The sequence below is a fragment of the Apteryx mantelli genome, chromosome 4, assembly GCF_036417845.1.
Source record: "Apteryx mantelli isolate bAptMan1 chromosome 4, bAptMan1.hap1, whole genome shotgun sequence".
Classification (NCBI taxonomy): Eukaryota; Metazoa; Chordata; class Aves; order Apterygiformes; family Apterygidae; genus Apteryx; species Apteryx mantelli.
The window spans coordinates 47396022-47409928 of NC_089981.1; the positions used below are offsets into that span (position 1 = coordinate 47396022).

General features: G+C 42.9%; 1 protein-coding gene across 1 annotated transcript in view; it reads right to left on the reverse strand.

Moving 5' to 3' along the window:
* The window catches only part of LTK (leukocyte receptor tyrosine kinase), a 55678-nt gene that overhangs the window by 23464 nt on the left and 18307 nt on the right, over window positions 1-13907 (reverse strand). Inside the window, exons 10-13 of the mRNA XM_013959407.2 lie at window positions 8616-8710; window positions 3656-3757; window positions 1296-1473; window positions 621-771 (exon numbers count right to left, since the gene is read on the reverse strand). Coding sequence (XP_013814861.2) covers window positions 621-771; window positions 1296-1473; window positions 3656-3757; window positions 8616-8710 — 526 coding nt within the window. The remainder of the gene's footprint in view (window positions 1-620; window positions 772-1295; window positions 1474-3655; window positions 3758-8615; window positions 8711-13907) is intronic.

Here is a 13907-nt window from a genome sequence, read left to right on the forward strand (position 1 = left end):
ATATGTATAAGCATTCACAGCATCAATTTCTGTTCTTCCCAAGTGGGTTTCCTGTCACTGGGTACATTTAATTAAGGTGCCACTATAGTCAGTGGGAAGAACCTCATTGCTTTTGACAGGTTTTGGATTCAGCCCTTAGTCTCTAAGCTTAGAGAGTACCTAACAGAGTGCAGCCCCAGTGCTGCTGGGGGCTTGTAGAAAATCCCATAATTAACAGAAAATTATCTGAAATCCTGGCACACAGAAAGAAATCTAGACTGTGGAAAAATAAGATGGGGAGTACACAACTCTTGCCTAATAGCTGCCCTCTTAAAACAAACAGAAGAAAGATGATGAAGAATTTCTTATTTTAAACACGAGGAGCTTAAAGCAGAGTTCCTGTGGGTTTTATATTTGTTTGTGCATTTTGGGATAGTTTCTCATTTTAGAGTTCTTTATTTTGAGAAGATTCTTTCTAACTTGGCTCACTGGTTCCTCCCAATCTCCTGATTGGATTTTATTGCTGGATCCTGGGATTTCTATCATTCATCACCAGTACAGCCAAACCCCAAGCCACCCACTGAATCTTGCTGACTCTTTTCTGCAAAGTCTCTGCCCACATGTGTTTGTGCAGCCCTCACCCCAGGGCAGGCATCCTCCCCCTGCTGCCCCACTAAGATGTACAGCAGCTCATCTTTCTCCAGCTGGAAGGTGGCCGAGATGAAGACCCCATGGGACCTCTTATTGTGGTTCTTGGCTCCCTTCCCTCCAGCTGCTCCATAGGCAGAAATCCTGGAAGGAAAAGGTAGTTAGAGACAGAAATCTGACACTTTTCATCCCCAAAGCAACTCCCACTGTGAGCTCCTCCAGCCTGCACTCCCAAACAGACAAACACCCCTGCCACAGCATCTCACAGCTGTTCCTTCTTCCAAGGTCCACACCACTATGTCTTCTCAAGAGGATGGGCTGACTCTCAGCCAGAGCACTGGGGACAGAGGCTTCAGGAGTGAAAAGCATGAGTTGATAAAGCCAAACCTAAAAGACCAAGGCTTTGGGACTGAAATGATGGCAGCAGTTCCACTTGACCTCACCCCCACAGCCACTCCTGCTCTGATCTCTTCTAAGTCACCACTGCCACCCTTCCACACTTCATGGCGACTCAGACACAAACCCTGACAGCCAGTGCTCCCAGTTCTCTCTGGCTTCACTGGTCCGTTCACCCACTCAATAGAAATGGTCCCACACTTATGTTAGCTGAAGCTCCACAACCAGAAAGTAGTTAAATGGCTGCCTCTCCAGCGCACACTAATATTCACCTGTATCGGTTTGTGGCTGGCACTCTCCAGACTTGCACTCCTCGAAGCCTGCCCTCTTTCTCCACAGTCACTGACATGTTGCTGTTCTTATAGGCATTGTTGCACTGTGCTTGAGTTGGCCCATGTGGACCACTGGCACCACATGTTGTGAACCACCAGAGAACAACAGATGTGTCCCCTGTGATCAAAACAGCAAGAGTTGGGACAGACGTCAGCTTCCCTTTATTTCTCAGGTATGTGCAGTAACTCACAGAACTATGTAACCAAAGGACAAGTATCATCAAAACAAAAAATTGTTCCTGTTGATACATTTCCTTAGTGATCAGACTGGAAGCTTATTCAATAATAAACTTCACATCATTGTTATTCACAAACAACATAATGATTTTTGTATAAAAATTGGATGGTCATGAGAAAGACCATGTTGCAGCAGTACCTGCTATCTGCAGGGCTTTAAAACCAAATATACTCATTTGGTCACATGCTGAAACTTATAACCATCGTTCATGTGATTGTGAACTATCAAAAAAAATGCTTAAAGTTGCATTTACAACGTCAAGGTCTTCAAAGCCAGTGCATTCTAAAGTTAAGTTTATCTGTACAACTTCAGTGCAGCTCCCTCATAATACAATCCACTATGATACCATCTTTAATTATATCATCACACAGTAATTTTATCACACTATCCCAGCTTCATTCTAGTTATAGCACAAATAGTGCTCTGCTTATAGCCACTATTTGCTTTATTTCTCTCCCCTTATTACCCACACACTATTTAATAAATCACGGACTGCAGATAATCCTGTCATTTTCTTTGCAGGCTTCTGATGAATTTTATCCAAGTGTCTCAAAGACATTACCAAATTTCTCTTCTCAATGTCAGTATGATGCAAGGAGATATTACTTCAGCTTTCCAGATGGGAACCAAAGCATATACCCAGAAGTAAAGGTTGAAAACATCTGCCAATACAACTAGTGACCTTCTATGAAAGGCTTGGGTTTAAACAACTTGTCTAAGGCTTGCACAGCCTGTGGTAGCAGCATCAATAGGCAGAACAGCATCTTCCTACTTTCACCAGGATCCTTTTTTCTCCAAGCAAACTTCTTCCTGACTCTCATTACCCTTTGTAGTTTCTGCAACAATGTGGCAAATAACCATCTCCTTCATTTCACAACTCCTTTTCAAGCCCCAAACAGGTCCATTCTGTCCAGTGAATGAGACGGGGCCTAAGAATAAAAATATTGGATAATGCAACTAAAAACGGTATCATACAGTGGATGCTCAAGGGCCAGAGTCAGGTGGCACAGGATATGCCACTGTAGAACTGTTTAAGAGCTGAATGACTAAAATAGTAAATATCAGAAATAGTAAAATAGTAAATAGCACAAACTTTTTTTAAGCTTGTAATCTTATTTAAAGAAAAAGGCAAGCAAAACTATCCCTAAATGTTCCAACAGATGTCCTCCTGCCAACACACAGATAGATCAATGGGGTGGGAGCTCTGCTACAGAAATCCCTGTCACTTGAGCTAGTAGAGGAGCCCGAGAGCAGTATAGATTGTCACCTTTCAGGTGGACCCAGTCTTCAGGTGGCCAGAGCATGCAGTCACACACATGTATTTGTTGGCAACACAGCAACCTCAAGACATAAGAATCCTGCATTTCATTGCAGGTTCTGAGGTGGAATATGCTGCTTTGGGTACTTATTAGACTTCTGCTTGTGCTCCAGGCTTGATACGTCCTGTCTTGTCCCCTTCAAACTGCCTGTGCCTCTTCCCTATGACTGGTTCTTCAGGCAACCCCAGGCTCCATGACGGCTCAAGCACAGCCTCCCCTCCTCAGGCCTTCCTTTAGCCAGTTCTTCTCACCCACACAGTTGTTACCCGTCCTCTAGAGTGCCAGCCTCTACTGCTACCAGCAAATTGGTCCCCAGTGCCACCCTTTTCCTTGCTTTTAATCCGGTTTTAGCATTCTCTTTCTTCAGTGGATTTTCAGATTCTCACTCGTTTGCCTCTCTGGATCCCCATCTCTATATCCCTATTGCCCACCAATCAGGTTCAGCTTCACTGCTCACTAAGTCTCAGTAAATCTATACCTTTCCCTCCTGGCCTCACTTTTGTCCACTCTGCATTTGAGTCAAGTAGCTTCTGCTTTTACACTCTTTAAGGACTGGTGAGTTGGGCTCCAGTACCCTGCTGCACTCTAGCAAAACACAGACTACTGGATGTGGTCTCCACATCTTTGGGATGGATCATACCTATTTGCTCTTTTGCTGTAGGGCAGGCAGATTATACACAGGTGATGGGGAAGGAACTACCTGTTATAGCCAAAAGACAGGTTTTCAGTACAGAAGGAACTACCTGGGAGGGAGGGTTCTTCCAGTGGGTTCAGGAGATGCTCATCCAGGATACTAACTTCCCGTGGGTACTGGCGCTTCCCACCAAAATAGCTTGGTTGTCTTCCTGCTATAGTTTGTGGAATGGAGAGAGATGGGAGGGCAGTAGAAAAGAGAGATGGAAAATTCATAAAATCACATGAATGAACCAAGTATATCCATTTGGTTAAAGCAAAGAAAGACTGCTTTGTACAGAAAAGGTGTGTATTTATATTATTCTTTTGGGCCCACATCTTGGCTTAGCTCCCCATGTTATCCCCTGCGGTCTCACCTGTAGGATAAACTCCTTGGTCTACATATTTCACTGGCTGTGATTACAAGAGACTTTGGGAAAAGCATGGCTTGAGAGAATGGATACCATGTATTGGTGATCTGTTATCAAAGGGGCAGGTGACAATGCTGGGCAGCCAAATCACTGAATGTGTAAAGGAGAGTGATGGCAAAAATTATTATCTTTGGTTCTTAATGGCATCATGGTAGGTAAACCAGTCTAATAGATCACTTCCCTCTCACCAACAAACTTGGAGCATCCTAGACCTTGTACAGAAAATAAAATACAAACCAAAATGACATACCTCACTAACACGCACAGTTAAGAAGCAGCAGCATACCCCTGACATAGCTGTAAATCTTGGCACAAAACTTTTTGAAAAACACAGAGCAAAAAGCTACAAAAGCTCCAACCAGTGAAACAGGCCTTTAAAAACTGGCCCTTTCTGAGAGAGGAGGAACTTCAAAGCAGTTGCTGTTGCTAAAGCACTGAATGCATTAAGAACACCACATATAACCAAAGCTGCCTTACAACAGGAAAAAGTAATAACTGATCCCTTGCCTTATAGTCTGCAAACATCCTATTTCAATAGTTAAATTACACATTTTTAGGCAGATCTTTGATTAGAAAATCTCTATTAAAAAAAGGAGAGACTTCCTTCCATTTTATGAGCCCTTGGTTAATTTAATAGTGAACATTTTTCATTAGTTGAAAAACATTACAAATATTTCAATTTGTTCCAGTTGTGAGAATCTAACAGCTGTTTGATACTCTATTCAAAAGAGACTCACTCAGTTCCAGCTGCGCAATTATCTCTGCCACAAAGCCACTGCTCTAAATAGCGATAATTAACACCCTTGTTAGCTGTGTCAGAGAGGCCAAATAAGTAATTGAAGCATGGTGACCTTGCTGAGCTCTTACTCTTGAGAATATTCCCCCCAGGTCTGACAGAAAGCACATTGGTAGATGGAAGTAAAAGGGAGCTTTGTACTGACACACTCTGTTCATACAGAGATAGAGAACTTCAATGGATGGAGCTGTCAAGCCAGCAAAAAATGAAATTAACCCAAAACAAATGATCTGGATCAAAGATGAGAAGGAAAACCAAACTAAAAAGACAACACATAGACAGAAAAGATGCTTGGTCTCCCAAGGCATTCATTAAATTATGAATCCCAAAGGTCACAACAGTTTCGGATGCTTAGAGATGTACAAGAAGCCTGGTTACTTTTGCCAGAGTGAAGGAATGTAATTCAGTCCCTGAAATACAGACTTGGTCCGTGTATCTGCATGGATTTTTTTTGCAGCATCCCAACTGAGTATATCCTAAGGCAATGCTTCATTTCCAAACAATCTTTCCTCCTTCTCCAAACAGTCTCAAACTCTCTCACACTGGAAAGAAGCTTCTGTCTCCTTTGGGCTCAGCAGACAAGCTGCATGACAGGCTGAGCGTCAGCCTGTCCACATGAGCTGTTAACTCTTAGAAGGCTGATGCTTCATGCATTGCCAGACGTGAATTTGCAAGATGGCATTTTCTACTAACATGGTGTAGCTGTGGGATCCAGGGCCTGGTGCTCCAGTCTATTTTCGCTTCCACTTGTTCCTCTAACAGCCAAGATGCTGACTGTTAAGTGAATAGAAGGGAACAAGACCTCTTCCTATTAAGGTGTATTTATATGAGAAAAATCTGAAGAGCAAGGACTCCTTTTCTCCAGGACTCAGCTCAGGCTGTTAATTTCCACAGTGGAGAAGGACAGAGGGAAGAGTAAAGGAGAAAGATGGGTAACTCCTGCAGGAACAGAGCTAAAGTAAGTAGCTCCTACTTCTCTGTCTCTGAGACTATAATGAAAAAAATATACTGGTTCTGGGGACCAGAGTAAGGTGCCATAAAGCATCCCCAAAGTGTACACAATCCCTTCACAGATCCTGCCTTCCTGGTGCAGGTTGGAGTACTCCTACAAGCCTCTCCAGCTTGTCCAGGAGTGGGAGAGGGAATGAGGAAGCTATGCCAGTTTCTCCTGTCCTCAAGCCTTTGGCTGATCTATTGCATTTCCAGTCAACACCTCTGCTAAATTAGTCAAACAAGGCAGCACTGAGTAGTTTGAACCACCACCTGCCATTTACGTCTAGCAATGAGACTAGCAGGTCCGCAGGGCCAGGCTTTGTTGAGGTGGGGAATTCAAAGTCAAAAACTGGACTACCTAAGGTAATGGCTACCTAAGCACTGAGAAGGGCAACAGTCATGCAGATGCAGTCTCTTAGCCATCCCAGGCCACATTTTCAAAGATATTTAGACACTCAAAATCCAGACCTCTTCCTATACAAGCACTAGTTAACTAAAAGCTTAAAATATCTTTATGCCTGTCCCCTGAAAGTTCTCACAATGAATCAGACACACATCTTCTGGTCTGCGACACTGTCTTACAGAAGGTGCTTGTATTAAACAGAAGATGGTTTCATCTCACCTTTTTCACAGGGGAAACATCTGTCTCTGCCCAGGGACTCCCATTTGAGGGATGGTCTGTTTATTTTTCGTCCTTATTGATGTCCCTTGAACTGCCCTCACTACCCCCTTTTTTCTGCCTAAATTTTACTGAATCCTTCACTCAATGTTGATGGGTATGGAAGACCTCACCTTCTTTCCCGGCTTGTGTACATACAAGCAGTGCATTTAAATTCTGCACTAGATTTTGTAGAGCAATTAAACTACAGCATTGAAATAGATGGAGAAATTAATATATACATCCTAGCAAACAGCAAATTCTTCCTTCCTGCCATACATCCTTCCGGTTGCCCTCATGCATAGAAATCCCTGCTTGGATCTTAACTGGCTCCATCAGTGACATCTGAAGCCTCTCCTTGCCAGGGAGAGATAATTTCATTACTGAAAACACAGCAGAGCTGCTGGGCTTCTCTGCAACATAACTGAATTAAACTCATGAGAAGACAAATGCAAGGGGGTTGTTTTCAGAGGCAAGAAAATGTCAATTCGCAAAGAGGATTCAAGGAATAGTGACAAGTGTAAGGCTTCTGAGAAATGTGTTTCCTTCATGCTGTCTTTCTCCTGCATGAGTCACACATCTCTGGGTCACACCTTCAGATAGGGTAAGTGGCTGCTGTTCCTGTAGGTCTGTACCAATTTATACTAATCAAAAATGAGAAGTAACTTTGGAGCTTGAGCAGACAAGCTCTTATAAACATTGCTTCAGCAGCATTTCTGCCCCACCTATTTGCCAAAGCATACATCCCTACACCATAGCCAACAAAACGCCTGTGGATGCACTGGTCATTTTAGTGCAGAGTTCAGTGCCTTAGTTCAAGCCATTCAAACTGGTGCACTAGAGCAAAAGCAACAGCCTTGGCATAGAGGTATAATTACACAAGCAGCCCTGTTTGCTCCCAGGAGGACAGTAAACTGCAGCAATGGGGAGGAGGGCTGCTAGGCAAAAGATCATCTGGAATCCCTCCCTTCACTTTCTTCAAAGGATTTCAAAACAAAGTGTTAGTATGAAGGTCTCAAAGTGTTTGGGAGTCACGGGTGTTTAAGGAGCTGAAGTGAACAAATGACTTTACCCTCAAGGAAACTGTGGGTGCTCAGCATTTTAGAGAACAGCAGCTTCAATGCCCACAAAACAAAGGGTCAGAGAACAAGAGACCAAATCGGACAGAGGTGGGAGCAAAAAGGTGCTTTTTTGATGTATAACTTTTAACGTGTCAGTTCTGACATAAACCTTCCCATGTGTTACATTAGGCTACAGCTAATCTCTGCAGGGACATGTTATTCCCCTGAATGCTGATGTACTAGATGTGGTGACACATAAAGAGTAGTGCAAAACTACTGATGCACATTTTGTCTGTAACAAAAGTCATAATTCAAAGTGCTGCATATTCTCCAACTGCTTTACAATATAGCATATGGGGCTTTTCTCCAGGGACAAAAAGAAGCCAGTTTCTAATATTCCCAAGTGGTACAAATATCCAAACTCTTTCCACTTGTCTTTTATATAAATTCATCTCTTTTGCTAAAATGCTTCAGAGGGTAGCATTGGCTGCATTTTCAGTGGCATACATTGTGATTCATCACATTTGCAGTAATGAAGCAAAGGAGAGCATATATTTGTTATATACCTGGCAGTGACATTTGATGCACCTCCTCGCAGAGTAAAATAAACTTGTAGCAATAATCTAAACTTTTCTGTGAGAAACTTCATGCTTCCATCTTCCTCCTTTTCTCCTCTAAAATCTGGTGACTTTCCACTTAGGTTTCAACAAATTCCCTTCAGCTATCAATTGCCAGGGTACATTGATCAGAGGAGACTGCTGAAGAACAGTGTGATGTAAGCCTTCCACTTAGGGGCTTAGGAATAAGTCTAGTGTTTCTTGCCAAGACACAAAGACAGGTCTCAACTACGGTACGCAGGATGTCTCAGATTAGGGGGAAAAAAAGAGTGCTAGGAGAATCTGATGCACTGCAAAACTGACTCCATTTGCAATCTTCAACAGGTCTGAGATAAAACGCCATTGTGCTGTGAAAGCTAACACAAATGACTAAAGTATGCTCTGTGGGGGGGAACAGCATGTTTGTATCCTGGACCTATGGGATGTTGATTACCCTATCCAAATTCTTTAAGGGATTCTGCAAAGTGTGGCTCACCATCAGTGAAGCAGTCCAGTCCAAATGTAATATTGTCAACAGCAATGTCAGCTTGGGAATTCCAGCCCCAGGTTGCCAGCAGTTGCAGGTGAAACCTTTGCAATAAGACAGAAGTTTTAGAGAAGACAGACAAAGGGGCAGGGGAGAAAAACCCTTAAAATGAAATGTCCCTTCATCATCCAATCATGATAATCACCATTTAGAACATTTTCTCCAGACAATCCAAGCTAAGCAGCCAAAAGGACTTGCTAGAAATCTCTTATCCACACGTCAGCAGTTAGTAAGGACCAGCCAACATTCATATAATACCACTTTTCATGGGGAAGAATAAAAGCCCTGCTTCCCCTGCCATGTGCACACATATATAGAAACACAAGCTGCCATCCTTCACAAATATTCATACACAGACAATTGTTCTTGTTCAACCCCTAACAGTAGTAAGGGAATTACATGCACAAAAACATAGTGAAAAAGAATCCTCTCCTTTCTATCCCCAAGAAGATGGTCAAAATAAAAACTGAACATAACAGCAACATCCTAAAAGATATGCATCTTGAACCTGATTCTCAGCCAATGTAAATAAGTGGAACAACAGGGTAGCACAAATTTATTTTAGCTGAAGGTCAGGCCATTTTAAATTTTAGCCATAACTCCCTGAAATGTTCACTTTCTGGGCTGTCTCATTTTTTTCCAGCATGACCAGGTGTTAGCTACTTATCTGGGGGGTCCGTCACATCTCATGTGCGTTGCCACATTCTGAATTCACAAGGAGAAAAGGAAACGGGCTGAAGGGTGTCTTTTTAATGGATAGGACTGAACTGTTTTTGATTTAACTTCAGAAATAAACAGATGTCTGATGGCCAGTCCATTTAGACCTTATTAAAAGCATACGGAGAGGACCTCTACTGCTGTCACTGGTGAAACTCAATCATGATTTATGGGAGATCAAGCACTGACTTGCCTAACATATTAATCATTCAGCCTAGGAACACACTTGTCCCAAATTAGTGGCAATAAAGTATGTATGTATATTCCACCCACCAGCCAAATGCTGGTCCATATCCACAGCTGATGTAACAGGGCATAGCTGCTTTAAAATCCTTAGGGATAAGCTGCTTTTATCCCAACTCAAGAATGGTTCCTTATGCTTAAATGAAAGAGTTCACACCTACAGGATTTGGGCCTTCTGGGAGTAAGTGTTGCTGCAGCAAATGCAAATCCAGGGTCCCTTGGATCACTCTTTTCTTTCAGCTATGGGATTACTAGAGGAATTTGCCACTGGAGCCCCTTCCTACAGAAACCTGCCTCCTTATTAGCAGATTTAGCAACACTTCTGCATTTTCAGGCCTTGTATATAACTCCACTGACACAAAACAGCACTTCCTCTGGCCACGTGATGGAAGATGAAATCATAGCAGTAGGAGGTCAGGATTAGGACACTTCTAGGATCCACACAACCAATACAGTACCACAGTCTACCTCTTAATTAGAGACCCACATGTCAGTGTATCCTTGGTCAGATCAATCTATTGTGCTTGGTCCATAGAGCTAGACTGGGAGGAGGGCCATAGCACTGCACTACAAGGTAGATTTCTGCTCCAGCTGTGTACAAGTGGGAGCTTGGGGAATGACCCTCTCCAGCACAGGAGAACAGACATCTCATAACCTCTGGGCTCTGTATTGCCTCCCCTTCCTTGTAACTTCAGAAAGAGGAGAGGAATTTGCCTTTTGAACCCTCTGCTGTGCAGCCAGAAGTGTTTTCAGTGTTCCTGTTCATTGAGTTCATTTTGCAAACACTAACATATTACACTCTCCAGCTCTCTGCTCTCTGGTCTTCTGCCTTCCTGATTTTCTTCTGATAGAGCCTGTTTTCCCTGTGTATGTGAATTAAGTGAGTGCATTTGCCAGTTGACCACCAAAAGCAGTTTTCCAAGTAGCTAGATGCCCAACTGGGAGAGTGATCAGCTAACTGTGTAATTCGTCTTCCATCTCCCCTCAGTTAAGAAATAAATACACTAGAGGAAGCTCTTGCCTTTATCCTCTACATGACCTCCTCCTTCTACTTGCCAAGGCTTCTCTACTTCTGGCCTCACCAACACATAAATGTCCTGCTACACCAGCTATGTGGGTTGCAGTTCTCATCTTCTCCTTCTCCCAACCATTCTGCTACTGACTATCATCCCTTCAAGAAACATGGAAAAAAAAATTGCCCTTTCATCCTTTCTCAGGGACAAAAAGAGAAGGACAGTAAGACCCTGAAGAGTCAGAATATGGGAGAGTGGCATGCCAGGCCAAACTCTGTGCTAAAAATTTCCCTAAGTACAGCATTGCTGGAGCTTGCATTACAGGGGAAAGCTGGCAGCACCTGCAAATATACAGAAAAGTCATTCACAGAGATTTATACCAAACTGTATTAAGTTTGTACAGTAATGTTCACAATAAGCCTTTGTTTACAGTTGCCTGCAACTTTGCCAAACTTGAACCAGTTTAGGCTGAACTTTCCTATTTTGGGTGATTTGGGCAGAATTTGTATAGCAACCAAATGTTTCACCAGTGTTGAGAATGAGGCAATGCGGGGATTCATCATTTTGACCATGCTGGAAAATGCTGACAGCTGTTTAAGTACTCTGTGCTGCCATGAATTGGAGTTGGGATCTGAAATTTGTGAGGGAGATAGTCTTATGGCAGGGACAAGCTTTTTGCCATCTCCATGAGAATTTATGCAAATTTTAATAAGATATCCTTGAAAATTTTAAATTCCTGACATTTCCACATGCTTGGAAGAACTTTTTAAATCCTACAAAGTCTCCTCTGCCCTGGATAGCCTCAAGCCTGGAGCTAAACAGTATTTTCCATGGCAGTACAGTTCTGACCTATGTCAGGTTCTGCTTCAGCTACATGAGGTGAGAGCAGAGAAATTGCCCTTCCGAATTTATGAATATATCTTTTGTTCCCCAGCCCTTCTTCCTTTTGCTGAACCCCAGGCAAACAGAAGAAGGAAGCTGCCTGAACTGAATCCAGAGCACACAAGCTGGCATCTTGGAGAGGTTGAGGAGCTCCCCAGGGAATGTTACAGCAGGGGAGCTTGGATTTGGTGCACAAGGGTTTTAGACCCGAGATCTACTGAGAGAAACAAGTAGTCAACAGCAGGTAGGTAAGCTGGGAATAAACCTTGCCTGTAGATCTGGGATCACCTAAACAAAGGAGAGAACAAGAGATGATTAGGAGGAGTAAGAAATGGAAGTGCAGGGAAGGGAGATAGAGACAAACACAGAGACAAACTACCTGCTGAAAGAGAGACTGAAACAAAAAGCAGTGAGGAGTTCAGAAAGTGAGATTGGGACTCGAAGAGTGTAACACACAAAATGGGATCACAAATGGGAGCCTGTAGGAGAAGGAAGAGAGACCAAGTGTATGAAAATAAGGAAAGAAAGCACAGGGTATTACAGAAGCAGGTGAGGGAGTGCAGGAGGAGAGCATGGAAGGAACAGGACCAAAGTCTGGAACAGAGCCCAGAAGTCCTGGCAGAAGGAACATCAGGGTTTCCCTGCTCTGGGCAAATAGCTGCAACACCTTCCACCAAAGTGTGTGCTGTTTTAGTTTCTGTCATGGCCAGGGCAGCAGATGACAAGTTATTATTGCTGTCAGTTACTCTGCTAGCTCATATAGCAGACATCTGCTTGCTAGATGAAACAATTCCATCCAGCCTTACCCACAGTGACTGTCACTGTCATGCCACATGATAAATTATCCACTTTTTAAATTTGGAAATGACGTACAAAAAAGTTACATGAAAAGAAACAACTACTTGCAACAGACTGTCCTAATACACACATACAGGAGCTGCCTACTTCTTTCATTTTCTCTGTTGAGTGCTCAACTCTTTCAAACATAACATTATCTGAATAACAATTTTTTGCATGCAATGCTGGATAATATTTCTGAAGCCTCTTGCCATCCATTCTGTACTGCCACAGAAGATCCACTTCCCTTCAGATGCAAGGGCTGATACAGAAATCAGAGGCTTCAGGGAACAAACATAAGGGACCATTTTTCAGAGAGAGAGAAAATCTTAGGTATCTCCACAGAGCTCCTAGGACTCTGCTCTGGGATCCTAAACGGTTGGGCCCAGGTGGGAGTGCCTGGCAAAAAGAGCTGTTCTAGACAATTTCACTTTACATACTCACAACTAAACAGCTGATAATCCACAGGGCTCTAGACAAAGTGTCAGACAAGAATATCACATGCACTGCCAGCAAGCAGACTTGCCCTATCTTGAAGGAATGATTCATGGCAAAGGTGTGTATGGTGAACGTTTGATAATGCTCAGACCGAAGGTAACCATGAAATTAAACTAGCCAGAGAGTGGAGCAACATTCTCTCTCTCTGAATCTTATTGCCTTTTGGATGTGAATTGCTTTCACTTCCAGACCCAAATTCCTTGCCATTTACACGAAGATGCTGAGAACATTTAAAGTTAAAAGGAACTCCTCTGCACCTTCTAATCCATGAAGTTTCAAGACACAATTTACTGCAAATATTAGGCAGATTTTTTCCATTTATAATATTCACTAAATAGACTTTGAGGTTTGTTTTTTTGTTGTTGTTGTTAGAAGTGTCATGTGAGAGAGGCTCTCCTGAGGAAGAAGCAAAAAGCAGAATGGAGCAGTTGAAAAATCACTTCTGTGTTGCAAAAAAAACCCAGCTGCCACCACTGTTTACAGGGCTTGAGATCAACTGACACTAGGCAGGGGAGGAGAAATATCTGATTAAAAATCAATTCAGCTGAAATTCTTGGAATCTTCAATATTTGGCTTGTTTTAGGAAGCCAATATCATTCTGTATTTTCACATCCGAGATGGTGACACACACTTTTCTGCAAGGCTGATTTGGGCCACAGCCTTTTGCTGAGAACGTTGCGTCAGTGATGTGGCAATGAATGATCTCCAATTGCCCAGGCTGCACTGACATAGCCTGTAGCATAGACAGATGAACTGGCTAAACTGTGGTTTAACCACAATCATTTTATTTGACTCACATAGCTGGTTTTATTGTAGGACTACAAAGTGCAGCTTTGCTAGTATAGCCGTGTCCTTACTGGGAGCACTTTGCCATTCTGAGTATACTGGTTTTCTCCCACTGGCAAAATGTTTCTAGGGTAGACACTTGTTATTCCCAGTACCTAAACACTGAGCCTGCAAGCGCAGACACACACCATGGTCTTGTGCTGACCTTAGCTGGGTAGGTGCATGAAGATGTGCATATGTGAAACAAGGCTTCCTCAGCAAGCTG